The sequence below is a fragment of the Neltuma alba genome, unplaced genomic scaffold (genome assembly GCF_004799145.2).
Source record: "Neltuma alba isolate B1F8T4 unplaced genomic scaffold, ASM479914v2 tig00001702_pilon, whole genome shotgun sequence".
NCBI classification, from domain to species: Eukaryota; Viridiplantae; Streptophyta; class Magnoliopsida; order Fabales; family Fabaceae; genus Neltuma; species Neltuma alba.
In genome coordinates, this window is record NW_021632574.1 from 72,775 (window position 1) to 94,541 (window position 21,767).

The window sequence follows — 21,767 nt, forward strand, 5'->3', positions numbered from 1 at the left end:
AAAAACACATTATAATATGAGACCTAACAAAATATATTATTCAAATACTCAATAAGGACGCATATGATGAAGAAAAAGGAATCATGTATGGGACAAGAATCAAATTCTATAAAATTACTTTTGAAAAGCTGATCCGAACGACCTCTTATACTATAACTACATACATGGTAGAGATTAATTTATGAATCAAAAAGACTTTTCTAAATCCTTAATACTTCCTGAGATTATAACTACTGCCAGTAACAAATAGCTCCCCAAAATTTTGAAAATCTAAAATATCTGTATGTGTATCTTCAAATTCAATCCTTCGTCTTTTACTTGGTATATTTGAACATTGATGAGCTTCACCAAAATCCAAGGATGTTCCGGGAAACAACCTTGTAAGGTTATCTCCTTCCAGGATAACGAATTCCACACAATATGACTGCATTCGATGAAAACAATTTCTTATAGTTTCGTTGTGAATTGTAAAAAAAAATAAAATAATAATTTTGTAGCTAAATGTCACTGTTTTCTTGACCTTTACGTGTCTATTATTTTTTGCCAACTATATGTCTATTAATTAATATTAATTAAAAAAATCTTATTAAGGGTTGATTAGATTATACTATTTCATCCTTCGTAATGGTATTTTATTAAGCTTTGAAATGTTCACTTACCAAACACAAAATCAAACGTCAAGGCTTGCTGGCCGCGTTCATACTGTCTTATTTTACTTGTCATCCTGTCGTGCTTAGATAAGAAACGTGGCTTCTTGGTAGTATTTATTTGGATGTAGATAAAATGCCATATGGAGTGAATCTTTGTTTCTTCAATATAGAAAATGAGTATTGAAAATGAAAAAAATAGTGATAAAAAATAATTCAAAAAAACTTTAAAGATAAAATTGTAGGAAATCTTTTGCCGGTGTTAAAAACGAAGATCGTGTATTATCGCACCAAAAAAAAAAAAAATCTTATACGTTTATTTTGTAGTTATCTATGTATGTAATATTAAATTGATGCTCAAATTTGACCATTACATACAATAACCGTGGATATGACATAAAACTTTGACGCATATTACATTAGTTGTTTAAAGAGTCTGCCCAACAACCATTCATTTTATTTATTATCTTTTGGTGGCATGCCTTCCAGGAAAATAATGAAGAAGAGCAAAGGGAAGATCAAAGTATTTTCATCGCAATTTTTTTAATGTTTACTTTAAAATGAAAGAATAAATTTCTTTAAAATTTAAAAATCATTATTTATCCGTTAATTTATTAATAAAAATAATATGACAAAAAGTTTATTTGTATATGGCATAAATTTTAAAAGGTTATCCTATCAGCACATGCCACACCATGTATTATATCCTCCAAAATAGCTTGAGGCCTCCCAAAAAAAAAACCAGCTTTTATTTATTTATTAATTTGTTTTCGACTTTTTGACTTCCTCATTGCTGATTCCTTTCTTCTCCCACTGATCCCTATCCCGACCAAACCTCCTGCGTTGGGTCTCACCCACTTCACAAGCTTCTTTATTAAGATTAATTCTCATTAGGAGAATGGAACGTAATTTCATAATCTTCTTTATGCAAGTTTTCTTTTTATTTTTAATGTAGGAGGCATTAAATTTTTTTAATTCCCTACTCACATTTCTTTTCTTTTCTTTTTTTTGCCAGACTGACTACTCACATTTCATTCCACTCTTTCTTTTATTTTGGTAACATTTTCAATCCACTCTTGCCGCTTAAGTTATAAGTTTGACTTTAATTACAAATGCTATGTGGCATATGCGAAGTATGAGGCAATTGTTGAGAGAATTTAAGCTAGTTAAACATATAGTATAAGGGATGTGTTGGGAAAAAAAAGGGGCTTATTTGAATAATTCAAGTATTAAACTTAACTAAAATCGTTTTTTTTCTTTAATTTTAAACAAACTGTCCCCAAAATGATTTGGTTTCCTATTAAAAAAGATTCAAAGAGCCACGTTATTTTTCATTCAAATTCTCAAGTGTGCGCGTGTCTGTACAATACGATTCTTCAATATTTGTTGTCATGATCCTATGATATCAAGAAATGAAATGACTTCAAGAATACGTTAACATTTTTTTTAGTTGACAAAATTTAGGTGATTTGGATTTTTAAGATTCATTAGGATTCAAGGTTAGGGCATGCTTTTAGAATCAAAGAACATTTACAAAAGTATTTATAGATCGCCACTAACAAGGTCTTTGCATCAGCAATTTGAACTGACGACTTTGTAGGTTATAAGCTAACTCTTTATTAACTGAACCAGCTTTTGTTAGTAATTTAAATATCTTCATGCGTAGAACACTGGCTGGCAAAATTTTTTATTTTTAATTATTTTCAAATTTTGATGTCTTATGTGTCAAGGAACATAAAATACCGGATACTGAACTAGTTGAGATAGTAGGTCAAGGGTTAATGGTTAGATCGGGGTCAGATCGACCATATTAAAATGATACAATTTAATTAACAATAACAAAATAGAACAATATTCATAAATAATAATCACTCAACAAAATATAAAAAACTACAAAAGTAGTTTAAATATTTACTTGTGCCAAAATAACATTAATAAAAAAATTTCTTGAGTTGCTCAATTTTAAATTCCATCCAAAAATTTCCTCACCCTTCTTTTCTTGGGAACTCTCTTTTGTGTGCGCCACCTCTGAATCGTTACTTTGCAGTCACTCCTTCTCAATCTCTATCTACTTACCCCTCAGCTACTCCATCAAGTACCCATAGTCAAAAAGCAACCAACTCAAAGAAAAGACTTGGACTGGCTTATATACTTGCTCTGATAATTAGGGGCTGTGCATTCCTTGCTTTTAACCAAATTCCTATTACCTGTGAGTCGGACTGAAAACTCCGGCCAGCATTTCAAGGTGGATTTTGGCTAGGGATTTCATATTTGAGGGAGGGAAAGAGAACGGCTGAAGATTCGGAGGAGGCAAAGATGCCACCCTCCCTCCCCTTTCAGATTCAGTCTGCCGTTTGTGAGTCTGTGACTGTGTTTAAATTTTTTTTAATATCTTTTAAACGCAAAACGACAAGGTCTTAATGATGGGTTACCTGGTTCTTTTTGGTTTCATCATTGGCCAGTTTTTTCCCTCAATTAGACCAGACCACATTTTCCAGTTGAACCGGTAGATCCAATCTAGGTTTTTTTTTCCCACTTCTTTGTGCCCCTTAGATAATCCTAAAGGTCTTTTTTTTTTTTTTAAATTTTTCAAATATAAAGATATTTTTTCTAATTGTTCTAGTTATGTATACCAATGACAGAGCTTGAGGCCCCTAACGTGGCTTCTCTAATGTCATTTATAATGTTCCAATCTTTTGAGTATTTTTTCTTCTTTTTTTTTATAATTAGATTTTACATAAAATGAGTAACATTTTGATATTTTATGGTGATGAAATAATGTAATTTTGAATTTTTCACCATTTTTAAAAAAATACTATAGTCTTGATTTATTTTCTTTAGAAAATCGTTTAAAAAAACTTAAAATTTCATCATTTCATCATCATGAAATATTAAGATGTTACTCCATAAAATCTACGGATCAAAGGAAAAAAAGGAAATATTTGAAACTCGGAGTATTAACAAAATATTAGAGGGAGGTATATTAGAGGCGCTCAAGACTAATGATTATTATATATACAGGGAATGTGAAACTTTAAAGAAATACACTGGGGCATGAAGCTGATTCAATATTGTAATTAAAACTGAGGGCGCGTTTACTTTCTCAAGTCAAGAATATATAGAAAGATTCTTTGAAATTAAAAAAACATTTTGCAAAAAAGTAAAAGAAGAAAGAAACACAGCTCTGATTTTTTATTAAAATCAATTATAAGACTCAACCAAACACCCTTTAAAGTTTTTTTCCCCCTTGAAGAGCGAGATGGTGGGTGTTCAATAATTAAATGGTGGGTCATGTTTTTTATAACTTAACAGCATGAAAACTCACTTATATTTAGAAGGTTGCGGGTTGAATTCCACTCCTAATTTCAAGCTGTTAGTGTAAACGTACTTTGTAATTAAAAAAAATATGCAACGTCTGCGGTGTTAAATCACATTAAACTATAACAAAAATATTTTCAAATACAAGGGAATCAAAGAAGGACGTGCATTTTAAATATTGGTGGCAATCCACTAGTTGTTCAAAGAGTCTACCCAACAACTATAACTATATATTAATGAAGGAGAACAAGGGATAGAAATTAGCGACGGAATAATTTTTGGTTGCTAAGCTGTTTTTTTTTATATACTGTAGTTGTTCAAAGAGTCTACCCAACAACTATTGATTTTATATATTAATTACATATCTTTTGGTGGCATGCTTTCCTGGGAGTTAATGAAGGAGAACAAGGGAAAGAACAAAGTATTTTCATCGCATTATTTTTACCTAAAGTCCTTTTCAACTGAATTTGGATCCTATCTAGAAAGTGGAATAATCAAGGAAAAAGAGAAAAAAGGAATTATAATATCGTATTGCGTACAACTTCCTCTAGAAATTTGAACACACACACACAACATTTTTAATGGTTAAAGTGTAACAATAAATCTATCTAATTAAAATGCTAAAATTATACAGATAATCCTCTTAGCATTAATTATCTGCTATGTTTTTGGCCAACAATGATCTGTTATGTTACTAGTAATTAAAATATAATATGACAAAAAGTTTATTTGTATGTGGCATACATTTTAGAAGGTTATATCAGCACATAATTCTGAAATAAATGGGTCACTTGGAGGTCTGTGGGTAACCAGAAAATAAGACTTACTGAGTAATAATGAAATTCCGTTTAGTTGATTAATTAAAAGTGTTAACTTTTCAAAAAGTTTAAGCCTCATGCTTCCTTCCTAATTATGAAAGTAATAAAAAAATGGGTTAAGGTGCAATTTAATCCCAATCTTATTTTTCAGGTGCAATTTTGCCCCCGATCTTTTTAGTGGTGCAATTTGGACCTTGATCTTTTTTTTTTAAATGTAATTTTGCCCTTCAGGGTCAAAATTACACCCAAAGATCATAGGCAAAATTGCAACCAAGAAAAAAAAAGATTAGGTGTAAAATTGCACCTAAGAAATAAGATCAGGGTCAAAATTACACCTTAATCCTAAAAAAATTGTTAATCTAATCCCTTGCTCAGTGGAAAAAGCCGACCAATTCTACGTACCTAGGCATTTTTGTCCTGATTATTTAAAACCCCATTATAATATAAGACCTAACAAAATTTATTATTCAAATACTCAATAATGACGCATATGTTGAAGAAAAAGGGAGATCATGTATGAGATAAAACTCTTCTCACCTATTTACTTTGAACTCTGTAAAATTATTTTTAAAATGTTAATCCAAAGACCCCCTAATACTATGACTATATAACTACGTACATGGCAATGATTAATTTATGAATCTAAAAGACTTTTCTAAATCCTCAATACATCCTCAGATTATAACTCTGGCCATTAACAAATAACTCCCCAAAATTTTGAAAATCTAAAATATCTGTTATGTGCATCTTCGAATTCAATCCTTCATCCTTTACTTGGTATATTTGAACATTGATGAGGCTTCACCAAAATCCAAGGATGTTCCAGGAAACAACCTTGTAAGGTTATCTCCTTCCAGGATAATGAATTCCACAAAATATGACTGCATTCGATGAAAACAATTTCTTGTAGTTTCGTTGTGAATTAAAAAAAATTATTAATTTTGTGGCTAAATGTCGCTGTTTTCTTGACCTTTACGTGTCTATTATTTTTTTTGCCAACTATATGTCTATTAATTAAAAAAATCTTATTGAAGGGTTGATTCGATCATACTATTTCATCCTTTGTAATGGTATTTTATTAAGCTTTGAAAAGTTCACCTACCAAACACAAAATCAAACGTCAAGGCTTGCTGGCCGCGTTCATAATGTCTTATTTTACTTGTCATCTTGTCGTGCTTAGGTGAGAAAGGTGACTTCTTGGTACTACTTAATTTCTACCCACCCAAAAACCATTGATTTTGTTAATTATCTTTTGGTGGCATGCTTTCCCGGAAAATAATGGAGCAGGACAGAGGAAAGAACAAAGCATTTTCATCGCAATTTTTATTGGAAAAAAAATATTACTTCAGTCCTTTCAACAAAGTTTAGATTCTATCTAGTAGGTGAAAAAGATTATTTTAAAAAAATAAAAAAATAAAAAAGGAATTGTGATATCATGTTGCACGTAACCTCTAGAAATTTGAATATATATGTAGATAATAACTGATATTTTTAACGATTAATCTGTTGCAATAAAACTATTTTAAAATTTTAAAATTACGCAAATCACATTCTCAGCCTTAGTTAATTATCCGTTATTTTACTAATAAAATATAACATAACAAAAATTTTATTTGTCTAATATCTGTTATATGCCGCACATAATTCAAAACTTAAAAGAGCTCACTTTGAGGTGTGTGGCAGGAGAAGTAAGACTTTGGAGTAATAATGAAATTCTATTAATTCACAATATATAAGTCTTAATTCTCTCAATTGTGAAATGTATGTTCTAAGTATATATAGCAAAGAAAACCGAACTCATCTATCGAGCCATAACCACTTCAAGCATTTCCTGATCCGAGGATTTTTCTGGTAAATTCGACCTTTGGTAATCTTCCTTCTGAATACACACCGATAGCATTCTGCATACAGATTTTCACATGATAAAGTTGATGACTAGGTAGTATATCTCTTTTTTTACAACCCAATTTCGTCGGTATGAGATGAGGCTCATAACAAATATTGAATGTAAGAAAGCTGGAAAATTATTATTGTAAAAACCCATATATTAATATACTATTCCTCCTGTCCTTAATATAGGAGCAAATTAAAGAGTTAATATTATTTCTATATATAAGACCTATTTCACATATTTATCAATTTTTTTTTAAATTAACCCTATTGATATTCTCCTAACAATAATGAATTAGGAGAGGAAGGGAAGGAATTAAGAAAAATACTTAGAATTAACTAATTTAACTACTATTTTTAGTCTACTCAAATCACTTAATTAGGTTTTATATCAAATACCAAAGGAGGAGTATATCAAAACAATGGAATTGAAAGAGTGAGCTCCAAGCCTATTGTTTTAACACTCAGTACGTAGCAAAAGAAAATGAAAGTATATCTTATCGGCAAGCAGTTTATGTTTTCTGTTCTTTTTCCCATTTTTACGTGCGGAATTAGTTTTGGCTTCCAAGCTACCAAAAAGTGTTCTAGCAACACATCATCAAAAGTTAACTAATTTCAAAGTTCTCAAAGCTTCACATCAAAATTTCCTAGTACTTAACATAACTTCACGTCCTCTAGGCATGGTCATTAACAGTAAACTGAACCATATTATGAAAAAATGCCGAGTCTCGTTAATTTTAAGAGTAATAGAGGATGAAAATATATATATTAGGAAAGATGATATATCAATTACTTGTAATGATGAAGAACAGGATTTTAAATAATTTTAGGAGTGTTTTGAATGAAAAATAAATAAGAATTTAACACTACTCCTAGCATACTCCCAATTAGTCATATTTAACATATTTATTTTTCAAAGTTTTTTTTTTAAATTCTATTAGGAATCAATTGGGGTATATGTACAACATGCCTCTTCCCTGAATGTCTCAAAAAGTTCACCTCTGCTGGACAAAAGCTGGATACTGTAATGAGTCCAAAGGAAAAGGGCCTGGCTAGATTGGAAGATGATGAGGCAGTATAAAAGGACAATTTAAACTCAGATGAGGCTCTCATGAGTTAGCTTCCAAAGATGCTTCACAACTTTACTTAGTACAACTTTAATCTAACCAATTAAGTTTCAAACTCAAAGATCCTGAGAAGGAAATCTCTTTAATGTGGGACAATAGTTTTTCACAAACTCTCAAGATAATGTGCATATAATAAATCAAAACAACGGTAATAGAAGATACGATAATATGAAGCTGATGATAGCTATAATTTTACTAAATTCCTTTTTTTATGAATTTCTAGTCCGCTAGCTACCGAAAATTTTATTTTATTTTAAATAACATAGGTTCTGTATAGGTAATATTTCTGTTTACTATAAGTTTTAATTATGCTTTGATTAAATTAATTTAAAAAACTGTGATGGTGCTTGTGTGTTAGATGAAACAAGCAGCTAAATATAGTTTAGTGATAAATTAGAGATAAGGGAAGAGAGAAAAGGCACCACAAGAATTATACTGGTTCGGTTCCTTGACCTACATCCAATCCTCTTGAAAACTACTCGAGATTTTTTTCACTATAAAGCTCCAATTACAATCCCAGTAAATTTTGCTACGAGCTCAACTACAATTCTTACAAATCACAATTCTATAATTTTTACATAGCTTACTCATAATTGGTGACCAGAGTTTTACATAGTTCAGCCCAAACTAATACAAAATGTGCAAAAAGTAGTTTACAATTGAGAGGAAATTCAATTCTGCCTCATGACAATTGTTAGTTGCATAGTACCCACAAAGCCGTTAATGTTGAGACCTGAAGAAGCACAACACCAGAAATAATCAAAATTTCAATCCAACATATAAAGTGAGCAACAAAGTAATGCTTCTTTTCTGATGACATATTGATAATTTTTACCAAATAACTCTTGAATTAGCTTAAGTGGTTCCTATAGATATTATATTTAAAATGAGGTAAATCAGGGAGTATTGAATTACCTTTCTTACCTGCCTTCCTTGCTTCTCATATAACTCCTTTCTCCAAAACAGAGCAATTCAACTAGTTCCCTCACCTATTTTCAAATGATTCATTAAAACACCTGAAAACTTTCAATAACAATAATTAAAAAGTAATAGTTTTAACAAAATGCCTTACCTAAGATGTCACATATTCAAGAAACATTTAGCCATTTCTCTGCTTATTGAAAGCCAATAACATTCTGCTTGTGAAATTTAGATCAAATCACTGAAAAGAAGGGGGCAAAAAAGTAATATCCAATAAAAGGGGGAAAAACTGTTAAGCCGAATTTTAGTTTTGTGCTCTACAAGTAAACTGTGAATATAAAAACAAGATATTTCTATTCATTTGAAGCTTCATATGATGATCATATTAAATTAAAAACATTGAAATTAGTAGATTGTTCATTTTAAGGGGGGAAAAAGTTGATACTCACATGAGCTTCTCATGAATAAACCCCCAGTGGTGAATAAAACAAAAGATGATCGATAGATAACACTTTGATGATAGGAAACAGAGAATCTGAAGCAGAGGATCAATTTGAAAGCGTTTCGCCTTGTTGATCTTCAAAGTGTTTTGGCGCTTTTAGAGTTTCAATTCTGCCACAAAGCTTTTAAAAATATGCAACCTGAAAAAAAAAAAAGGAAAGGATTTCAATCAAACTTATATTCACCCACTCGAACCTTAATCTTTGAAATCCTTTATGGGAAAAAAAGTAATATTTACAGGGCTTTTCAATCTTTCATAAATGAACTGGCAAAACTTTGAAAATACAAAAGAGTTTCTTTTGCTTTTAGAGTTTCCATCGGGTATGTTTGGATTGGTGGTGGGTAAAACTGACTTCTAGTCTAACTGACTTTGTAACTAAAGTTAGAGTAAAAGTCAGTTAGTGCAATGTTATTTAAGTTTGGATAGGTGTTTATAAAAAGTCAGTTGGAAAAGTTAAAAGTTGTTTGGATAATTAATGAAAAAGTAAGTTTGGATGTAAAATAACTTAAAAAGATATGAATTATATTAAATAATACATATTTATATTATATGTATATAATGTAATAATTTTAAGAGAAATATTAAAATTAATTGTGAGAATGACTTAAAAGGAGTCCAAGTGTTATTGAAAAATTTGTAAAATATAACTTGTCATATTTTAATTAAAAAGCTAATTTTAATAATTTTTTTTTTGATGAGTCAAGCATAAAAATCAAAATGAAAATAAAATTATAACTTTTAATTAGTGAATTGTTTTATTTTTTTGGGGATAGAATATTAATTATAAAAATAATAGTGACTAAAAATGAAATAAAAATAGTAGTAACAGGAACTTTATTATTCATGAAGAGAGAGGGAGAGAGAAATGATATGTGTGAAGGAGAAGATGGGCATGTGAAAATTCTTAACACCGGATGGCGACGCTAACATGGGAAAAGTAACAAAAAGTAGTGTTGGCTTTATCAGGTGATAAGTTGGTTTTGAGCTTTTCTAATAACGCTGATCTAAACGAGCAAAAAATCACAAATGAGCTTCAAACCTTCATTTCACAGATTCCTAGGCACGTTTGGGTCTTTAAACGGTGATCCAAACATGCTCATCATCTGTAACCACTTTTGCTTCAAGTCTGTCACAAAGCTTAAGAACCTGCAATGTGAATACGTAACACCAAAATAGAAGTCAATTTGCAACCAAACACATGGTCACATATGGCAATGGAAAAAATATATGTTTTCAATTGTATTGATTAAAAATCTGATAAGATATTAATAATTTTTGGGCAAATATGAAAAGAATTTTTCAAACTTCCTTTTTATTTTTAGTATTAAATTGTTATACTGAGCCTGAGCATGAAAGAATGGTTCAAAATCTTTGTGACTTGGTAGTTGATTTCTTGCCTTAAAATGAAGTCACTAATACTTTCTCTCACTTATCAGACTTGAACAGACAGGGTAGAGACACACATAAACATATAACGAACTGCATATACATTCGAAAATCTACAATAACAAGTAGGTGAAATCAATAATTGTAAATTTTAGACGAAAAATACCATAGTATCACTTTTTTTTTAAAAAAAAAATAGTATGTCTTTGTTGCAAAAGAAACATTGAATCGATTGTTTTACGAGATTTAGAGTTGTGTGTGGCTGTGTTTTTTTTTTTTCAAATGTTGAAATGGATTGGATGATCACAAAGGGAATATATGATATGTGCATTGTGAATAATTAAAAGGTGGTTAGTTTTAACAAAATGCATTACCTAAGATGTGATATCTTCAAGAAACATCTAGCCATTGCTCTGTTTATTGAAATCCAATGATATTCTGCTTATGGAATTTTTCACTGAAAAGAAAAGGAAAAAGAAAAAATCAACATCTTAGAAAAAACCTGTCAGTCAAATTATACCTCCGTGCTTTCCAAGTAATCTGTGAATATAAAAATTAAAAAAGATATTTTCTGTTGACTAGTTTGAAGCTTCATATGATGATTTTGTTGAATTAAAAACATTGAAATAAGTAAATTAGGCTAGTTAATCCTATACCTTGAAATACTAATCTTGAGATGGTGATGCCACAAAACCCTCAACGACAAAGGCATATCAGTAGAAGTCGGCAAAATTTTTATCATTCTTGTTTGAAAATTATAAGAAATCTGAATAGTTAACATAATAAAAATGGGGAAGCATCAATTTAACAAAATTACATTATATTTCAAAGTGGAAATTCTTCAAGTGGGCAAAAATAAAAGTTGATACTCACATAAGCTTCTGATGATGAATCAACTCTTAGAGATGAATAAAACAAAAGATGATAGCATTTTGATGATAGGAAAACAGAGAATTTGAAGCAGAGGATCGTTTTGAAGGCACTTTGCCCTTGATGGTCTTCAAAATCTTTTGGTGCTTTCAGAGTTCCAATTTTGCCACAAAGCTTCAGAATCTGCAATGTGAAGAAGTAATACGAAAATGGAAATCAATTCGCAACCAAACATATGCTCATATATGGTAATGGAAAAATATATGTTTTCAAATTTATTTATTAAAAATCTGATAAGATCTTAATAATATTTGGCCGAATATGAGAAGTAACCATAGTAGCACTACTTTTTTTTTGTTTTTCTTAAAACAGCATGTCATTGTAGGAAAAGAAAAATTGAATAGAATGTTTTACAAGACTCTGTTTTTTTTTTTTTTAAACAAAATATTGCGGAAGCATTATTGATATGATGTTCCTGGGTGAGCAAATTTTTGATTGTGTGCGTGCATGCGTGGGGCATTGGCAAGATGTACCCATAACATGCTAATATCTATTCGATGATCACGAAGGGAATATATGATATATGGATTGTGAAAAAGAAAAAGGAAAAGGAGTATATATATTAATAGATACTATGATGTTGAAATGTTGTGAAATTTGAGAGCTCACCTTTTGAAGCAATATAATGCACCATTTCAAGGATCATAGTATTTCCTATTAATTCGTATGGTGGGAATATGAGCGATCTTGGACAAGTGTTTCCCTTTCTCATAATCATATCTCTCTTCTAATTTTGGACAGCCATCAATTTCCAACAACAAAAGAGAGGATGGCAGCGAATCTTCTGGCAAGGATTCAAGGTTTTTACAGTTCCAGAAGTAAAGCTCTTCAAGAGAAGTAAGGTGTTGAAGCCCTTTTCCTTCTAACAATTTAAGATTAGAGACACCACCAATGCCGATAGTCACAAGAGAAGTGGGTAGTAATTGATTCTTTTGTAAATTATGGAGAATAATATCACTTTCACTTTCATTATCCATAACATCAAGGTGTGAGAGGGAAGTCAGGCGTTGAAACCCCCAGTCTTGGATGGGTATAGAAGATAGTTCATTACAGCCCCCAAGAATAAGTGATCGCAAGTTAGAAGGCAAACCACCTTGAGGCAATGATTCCAACTTCGAAACTAAAGTTAGGCTAAAGTGTTGAAGGTTGGCAAGGGAATCAACGTGTACATCTGACATTGATCTAAGTTTGTTACATCTGTTGACCGAAAATGATTCTAAGGGAAGAGCAGACCTCCCAACATGTGTAAAGGTCTCCAAATTACAACATTTGGCAATATCAAGCTCTTTAAGCTTGGGAAAACAACCTAATGGAAAAGATTTCAAGGAAGGACAACTATTATCAATTCCCAAGTATTCAAGTGATGTGTAGTTTTGCCAAGAATCCTGAGGTAGGAACTCTAATTTGTCACAACTATAAATTTCAAGATCTTGCAAAGAAGTAGGCAAACCATCAATTGGGAAGGACATTATTGATGGGATATATTGGAGAGACAACTTTCGAAGACAATGGCTACCCACTATCATTCTTGGCAAAGACTGCAAGCTATCACACCCCCTAATGCTTAGAGATTCCAAGGAGTCCGGAGATAAATCATCAAGTGCTCTAAATAACCCATGTTCCCCTTGCTCAATTCTTAATTCCTTGATACATGGAATCCACCGCAGAGCTGTTGATTTTGCCTCCAATTGTTTGCATTTTATTACAGAAACCTTTGTCAATGATGGAAGGTTGTGGGGCATGTCTCCCCTCAACATAGGACAATCATGCACACTCAAACTTTTGAGTTGAGGGAAAGGAAATTTGGCACCTTCACCATCAAACAATATCCATTCCTCCCAAGTAGGCATATTTACAAATATGAGAATCTCCAAAGATGGAAATGGTTGAAATGAAGAGTACTCAGGTTTGCTACAATAGAATTCACGTCCAACTGTATGCACTAATCCCATTCCACTAATCGAGAGCTCTTTGAGAGATGGTAGTTCTCCAAATGGTGGGAGCAAAACACAGTTACTGCAATCACGCACACATAAATTGGCGATATTTATAAATGATGAATCTCCCACCCAAATAGGGAAGCTAGTGCCTCCATAATTATTGATGGTCAATTTCTTTACATTTGTAGAAGGTTGCAACACGTTGAGTACACTTTTCACAATTTGTGAATCTGAAGTATCACAATCCCATTCCAACACTAGTTCCTCAAACTTTTCTCTATTCTTCAAGTTCGCCTCCAAAGCATCCATAGAATCAACAACGTTTTGTAGATTTGAAATGGAAAGTTTACCTTGTAGATGAGGGAGCCTTTTCAACTCTTTAATTCCCAATCCATCCGGCTGTTTGCCCACGATAAAAGTACTCAAATTTTGAAGATTTTCCAGTTTTGTAACTTGTGTGGGCATCTCATTCAAAGCAGTTTCGCTAATGTCCAGATGACGTAAATTAATAAGCTTTTCTATCTTTTCTGACAATTCAATAAAATGCATACAATTTGATAAAAGCAATGTCTGCAAGTTGTAAAGTGTAAAGGCTACATCAGGCAACCTTTTGATTGAAGTGTGGGAAAGGTTGAGATACCGCAGAAGTTGCAAATTACCAATTGAAATTGGTACCTCAACAATGTTTTTGTACATTGGTAAGGACAATACTCTTAGACATTTCAGTTTTGTCAACAAATCATGGAGCACTTTTCTGGACAAAATACATATTGGTGACCAATCTTTGAATTCATTTTGCGACAAAAGAGTCCTCAAACTATTTGTATGGCAAAAGCTCTCACATTCTTTAGAGCAACTATATTCTTTTAGGGAAAATGATAAATGTCGTATAGATTTTGGGACTTCATTTCCCTCAAATTGAACGCAACTCTTGCCAGATACAAATTTCACTAAATCATTAATGAGATCATGCATGACAAACTTTTTTGGATTACCGCCATATTGTTCAAAGAATGACCTAGATAGTAATTCATTGAAACAGTCTTCTGCTTCAATCTCAAATGTCTTGTCCCCATGGGATTGTTGCTGTACAATGCCTTCAGCCATCCATAACAAGGCCAATTTCCTTTTCTCTAGCACAACATCTTTTGGGAAAATCGAGCAATAAGCAAAACATTTCTTCAAATGTGATGGAAGATATAGATAACTCAAACGCAATGCAGGCATAACATCATCATTTGGTATATTCCACTGGTTGCTATTTAGAATTTTATTCCATTCCCTTGCATCCACTTTTGAACGCAAAAGACCTCCCATTGTTTTAGCAGCAATCGGGAGGCCACCACATTTTCTTGCAATTTTCCTTCCAATTGCTTCTAGCTCTGGATATTTGTTTGAATCTACATTTGCAAATGCATGTTTGGAGATTAAAGACCAACAGTTATCATCTGAGAGATGACTCAATTTATGTACGGGAAATGTATGTGTGATTTCAGCAACCCTTGGTTGGCGAGTTGTTACGATGATCTTGCTTCCCCTTTTCCCATTGTGAAAAGGAGTTATGAGATCATCCCAATCACTGTATTTTTCATTCCATAAGTCATCTAACACAATCAAAAACCTTCTGTTACTCAGGCTATTTCTTAATTCAACACGAAGAAGGTATAGATTTTTACCATCGTAGACTTTTTTAGTAATGGACTCAAAAAGATTCTTGGTCACCTCCAGAATATTAAAATCATCTGAAACACAAGCCCAAGCCTTCAAATCAAAATGCTCCTGGACCTTCTTATCATTATAGAGGAGTTGAGCAAGGGTAGTTTTACCCAGGCCACCCATACCCCAGATAGTGACCACTCCTACATCAGTTGGATTCGGATCTCCATCACACAAAAGCATTTTCAATAGTTTCTCCTTATCATCCTCTCTACCAACCACAACAGATTCATTTACCACTGATGTTGTGGGTGTTTTATGCGCTTTGAAGCTAACACTTTGCAAACCAAGGATATCCTTTCGTTTGGCAAAGTGTTCAAGCCTTCGAGATGTTGCTTCTAGCTTGGAGTTCAACCCCCAGTAAAATTGACCAAAAGAAGAAGAAAAGAAGGATCGCACCTTGTTAGCCACATTTTGTGAATCTTGCTCCACCTTGCATCTCAGAGACTCAGTGTTGATCTCATCTAGCAAATCCTCTGCATCATAGATAGCATCTTTCAGCTCTTCAAGCCATTCCTTGACCTCAGGACGGGTGATCTGTTTCTCCTCTGCATCATTAAGGACAGCACCAAGCATCAACAGGGTAATCTTCAGCTCATCCAACAGAGAGACGTTGAGCTTTCTATTTTTCATGAAATCTCGAAACTCGCTTGAGGAGATCCGGTCGAGTAAGGTCTGCACAGAAGCAGAGAGAAGTGCTTCCCCCACCTTGGCAGCGAACTCCATGCCTTGTTGTGTCTGGTAACTCAAAGGTATTACTTTAGATGATGGACGAGACGATTGAGAGAGAAAAGAGTTTGATAGCAAGCGATAATAGAGTGAAGCTGGCTTAGATTGATCAAGGGAACACTTAAAAGAGGAAGTTAGCTGACATCTGCTTTCTTTGTGCCTCGGAACATTCCGGGAAATATGCAAGAAGAGATATGATTAATAATTTGAATCCCATATATCCCTTGAAAAAAAGACAAATGATGGTAATTGCAAGGAGAACAAGAAGGACGCGTATTCTCAAATTGGTAGGCCATACACAACAACATCTCTGTTCTTTCGCGGAAGAGTCTACGCAAAACAATCACTCATTTTCCTGTGACCTTTATTTTCAGTTGTTATTTTCAAATTTTGACGTCATAAATAATTTATGTGCCGTAGATTGTCCCAAATATCAAATTTCCTGATTGTTTTGGTACAGGGAATGTGGAAACTTGCAATACAAGGTAAAGGGAAAAGAAGAAGAAGAAAGGAACACAGCACACACTGATTAAATAAAAATTAATATATTTAAATTTTACATTAATATTAATGGTTTTAAGTGAAATAATGAATATATGTATGAAATGAATTTTAAATAGATAGTAGAACCTCTTTATTTTATTATAATTTATTAGATGTGTTTTTATTTAAAAAATTATATAATAAATATTTAAAATTTTCCTCTTAAAATTAGGAAGAAATAAAAACACAACATCCACTACAGTACGTTTCACTCTTTTCTAAATCAAAAAGCTAACTTTGCATAACCTAATTAATATTAACATTATAGTAATTATTTCATTGAATTTTTCGTCGATACTCCCTTTTTTTTTGTTGCCAACGTCGATACTCCCTTTTTATCGTCATTCATATACATCTTTGTTTTTCTATTGACCGTTGAACAACTTTCTGCGCCTCATTTCTGTGACAGCTGGCATCCACTGCCACCGTCCATGTAATACGCGCCATTGCACCATGCCCGTATGCCAAAGTGATCGCCCTGAAATATTTTTCATGTGCTTTTAATTTTAATGTCCTGAAAAATAGTTTAAAGGTATAATTACTTTAAGAATATAATTTCATCACAAATCATTTTTAAAGTGTTGAATGCTATTGGAAAAAATAATTTAAAATATTGACACACTTGAAAGAATATTTTAAAATGCTAGATCAATTTTATGCTCCATTCCGATGAGAAAGAAAATGAGAGGACAAATAATGGAAAAAGAAAAAATTAAAAAAATGTTATCACATTTGGATGAACGAAAAAATATAAAAAAAATGAATAAATATTTGAATGACCAAAATATCTTTTTTATGTAAAAATATATCATGTTTAAAATTAATTTAAATATTATAATAAAAAATTATCCTAATTCTGGTTCTTAATGTAAGAGCTGGTTTGATTTTTATTTTGATCCTAATGGAAATTTTTTGAGGAAAAATTTCCATATTTAAATTATGTGTCAGATGTACAAATACCCTACCCTATCCATCTGGAAATCTTGATTCAAAGCCTTCGATACTGGGTGAAAGATGCCTCCTCCTTTCATTTATTAAGGCTCTTTCTTTATGAGTATTGTAATGGCAACACCTATTTATTACAAATAACTAACTTAAATAATTTACTTAATTAATTTAAATTAATTAACTGGGTCTTATATTAAGGACGAATGTAGTATTAATATTAGTATCATCAAATAATTTAAAATCAAATTATTTTATAAAGATATATTTTCATATTACTAGAGCTTTGCTCTGACTACATCTAGATTCAGCTAGACTGGCTGTGGTAGGTGAGTCTTCCAACGGGGATTTCTGCATACGCTAAGGCTCGAACTCGAGACCTCGCTTAAGCTGTACCAAGCCGCTTACCACTTGGATCAATCCCCGTTGGTGATATATTTTCATATTACTTTATTTTAAAACCAGATAATTTAGAGAAAAATGTTGCTTTTCATTGTAAAATAAAAAAGTGAATAATTTTATTGGAATATAAAAAAAAATTAAAGATGAAGGATCCGACAGAAAATGAGTTTTGTCCTTATAAATATATATATATATATATATATATATAAAGAATACGGAGAGAATTTCCCATTCTCTTTCCAGCTTTTCTACTCGTCTGTTCATTTTTGTTTCGAAAAATGAGTTTTGTACTCATTTTTATAATAATTTCTGATTTAAAATTTTAAAATTTAGTTATTCTTTCGAGATTTTTTTTCCTCTCTCGTCTCCCTTTTTTTTTTGTGAAAAAAAGAAACCAAACCCAAAACAAGATAAAACAGTTAGCCTATTCTTCTCGATCTTCTCGACGCAACCCAAGCAAATTCTCTCTCGCCTTCTTTTTAAACACAGTAGGCAATGCGCTGCATCATCTCTATAATTGCCCTGGCTGTGTCTCATTGTCACTTTTCAGAATTGTCCCTCACCCATGTGCTCATGTTCTTTCACATCTATTCAATATTATGAGTTTATGACTTTGACTACGCAGTCCAACCTCTCCCTACTTAAATCTTAATGTCTATACACCAAATTTGGCCACTCGATTAGAGTCCCCCCCCCCCCCAAAAAAAGAATCTCAGAAAATGCATACAGAATAACTAACTCAAAAAAGTTTTATAATTGAAATTTTTTAAAGAGAGTTCCTTTATACTTCGTAGGAGGAACAATTATGATGATAACCTTGACGAGCTAAAGAATTGACACAACGATTGGTTTCTTTTGATATGAGATTAAAAGTAATAGTCCAATCATATATCAGGAAGTGGGGGCATTTGCCTGATCTGACGATTAAGACGATAATCCATGGACCAGCTACAAGACATCCGATCATTCACAACAATCCATCCACCAATCTGGGTTAATTCTTTTCAAGGCATTAGCCATTGGTTTGAATTTTGAGTTATCAAGGGCGTATTTAAGTTTTGGCACGTGAAACCAATAGGAACATTTTAAAAGAAAATTATAAATTTGAAAAATAAAATAATTTGGAATTTTACATTTAATATTAGAGCAAAGTTCTCAACTAATTTATATATCGAGCATTGAAATGGGTATTTATCATGGAGGATTTCAAAATTTTAAAATAATTTCCTATATATTAGAATTCTATTTTTTTTGGGGCTAAATGTTAGATAATGGTCTTATATAATATAACACTCCGTCCAGCTCCATACATAAATAACATTCTCTCTTATATGGTTAGTCCCCTGTCTAGGCATTAAGCAATACCTTGTGTTTGTCTAAAAATTTAACCCCTTTTCTTTTTTTAAGTTTTTATCCCCAATTAATTGTTTGTTTCTTTTATTCGTTCTACTCATTTTCTCTGGTCTGTTTGTCTATTCATCTTGTCTCTCACTCGTCTTCACAAGTGTGACCATTCTTTCAAAACCTATTTAAATTAAATCAAACAATTTATTTAAAAGATTAGTCACGATAGAAAAGAAGAAATATTAAAATTTAAAAATCACTATCATGATTAAAAGAAATAAACTTATATCACAAGCAATATCGATCATCAACTTGGGTTTTGGACTTCCAAGGTTCAGAAACATCATTCAACCATTAATTCAAACCTAACTTATACTTTCAAACATACTAACTAATAAATCATTTTAATATAAGCTATGTGATCCATTAATCAAAAGTCATCACTTTAAAAAAGTGTCACATGTAGAGTCTTATCAATATCTGGCCTTCTAACAATCTTCTCATATCATATAGTAGTAATTAAAAGTATTAATTTACAATATTAGAGTAGATGAGCCCTATGTGGCAATATATAACAAATTAGGCAAATAGAACAAAAATCAGGAGGCTATACAAGTTATAGCAGCACCCTATGCTTTCGAAGCCTTCTCTGATGGGTCACTACCTGAACTATCACATGAAGATAGAAGCAACCACGGAGTGAGACAAATGCCGCAGTAACCAACTTTCCAACTTATCATACCTATTAACATATGCTCGTAAAGTGTCAAATGCGACAGTTATTAATTCTCAAGAAATATATATATCCATATAAATATAATTTTAATCATCCAAACCCTCATAATGGGAGTTAACACACAAGCCACATAAGTCTATCTTTCGCTATGGGAGATCAATCAGACATATAAGCATATCTCTCACTTTAGGAGATGAATAAAAAGCCACAAAGGCTTGTCCCTCACAATGAGGGATGAAGGAAGCCAATCAATGTGCACCAATGGTGGCCTTACCAAATGGTAGGATAGGGTTCAATTCAAAATCCAAATAACAACTAATCATTCACAATATAACAAAAAATGTCTCAATATTTTCTCAATATAATTTATAAGATATAAATCATATATTTTTTCAAACTTCTCAATCACAATTCCAAAAATTCCCGTAAGATAATTTTCATAGCTCAAAAGGTATAACATATCTACTCGAATTTCAAATAACATATCATTATTTTAAAATAGCAAAATACTCATAAATAACATATTAGCATATATAATAAGTGGAAAGTGGTAACTTTTTGTCAAAGTAATAAAAAGGATTGCCACAAGATCAACCTTTTGCTCAACCAATAATTAATCCACACAATTAATATAACCACAAATTAATATAAGCTAATTAATTAATAATTAAGCTTATATATTAGTTAAATTCCTAATTTAATTTAATTTTTATTCTAAATTCTCACAATTCTCATAACCCAAAATTAAACATTTTAGAAATAACTTATAATTTTCTAATAACTCAAATTATTTATTTACATCCTCCAACTTATTTACTTTAATAAAAAGGATTTTTCAAAATTCTAAATTCTAAAAATCCCATTTAAAATTAAAACTCAAAATCAAACCATTAAAAATTTAATAGTACCTCAAATATTTCTAAATAAATAATCTAATCAAAATTTTAATGGTATAACTATCATAGAGATATATATTTTTTCATAAATAATAAATTTTTTTAGCTAAAATAGTTATTTTAAAACCTCCATTCATCCAATAAGTAAAACTAAACTAATTAAAATTTTAATAATATGTCAAACAACTCAAATAAATTATTTAACTTGGATTTAATCAGTAAAAATATGATATATGTCATATAGCAGATTTTCCAACTAAACAAATTAATTTAAATATTAAAACTAACAAATGGATAAATCTAAATTAGTTAAAATTAGCAACTCATTTACCTCTAAATTCCTATAGTTATCTTTTATCAAAACTTAAAACTTAAGTCTCAAAATTTTTCTAATTAGTACAGTAATAATGTTAATAGAAAACTTAAAATATATAGAAAATATTCATAAAAAAATTTGGTAAAAAATATATTTGTGTATTTAAATTATCTTTAAAGTTTTCTCTTTCTTTTAAAATGACTGTAGCTCTGCTCGTTCTCTCCCGCACTCTCTCTCTCCTTTCCTCTCTCTCACATCCCATTATCTTCAGACTTCTACTATCTCTTTTATCCTTTATTTTCCTAACTACTTTTATCAATTTTCCTCCTCCATTAAATACGCCCATCCCAAAATTCTTCCCATTCCAAAGCATCAGCTTTCCACCGAAAACGGTGGAAAGCTGTGCCCCTCTTTTTTTTTTGAAAATATTAATATATTATTATTTTATTTTAAATTTTAGTTTATTTATTTTACTAAATCCTAAAATAAAATTTAAGATATTATAGTAAGCAATAGTATCTTAGAAAAATGGTAGAAAAAACCGTCGAAATAGAAAAATTACAAAATGAGATCCATGACAATATTATTATGGATTGTGATAATAATAGTATGGGTTTTGATAATAAATATAATTTTTCTATTTCACCAGTTTTTTTAATAA

General features: G+C 31.3%; 1 protein-coding gene across 1 annotated transcript; it reads right to left on the minus strand.

Annotated features, from left to right (window-relative positions):
• Positions 1-12,174: 12,174 nt before the first annotated feature.
• Positions 12,175-15,955, minus strand: LOC114761584 (putative disease resistance RPP13-like protein 1). Its single transcript, XM_028950993.1, has one exon. It carries the CDS (start codon positions 15,919-15,921, stop codon positions 12,175-12,177), a length of 3,747 nt encoding a protein of 1,248 aa, XP_028806826.1. The 5' UTR covers positions 15,922-15,955.
• Between the last annotated feature and the right edge of the window lie 5,812 nt (positions 15,956-21,767).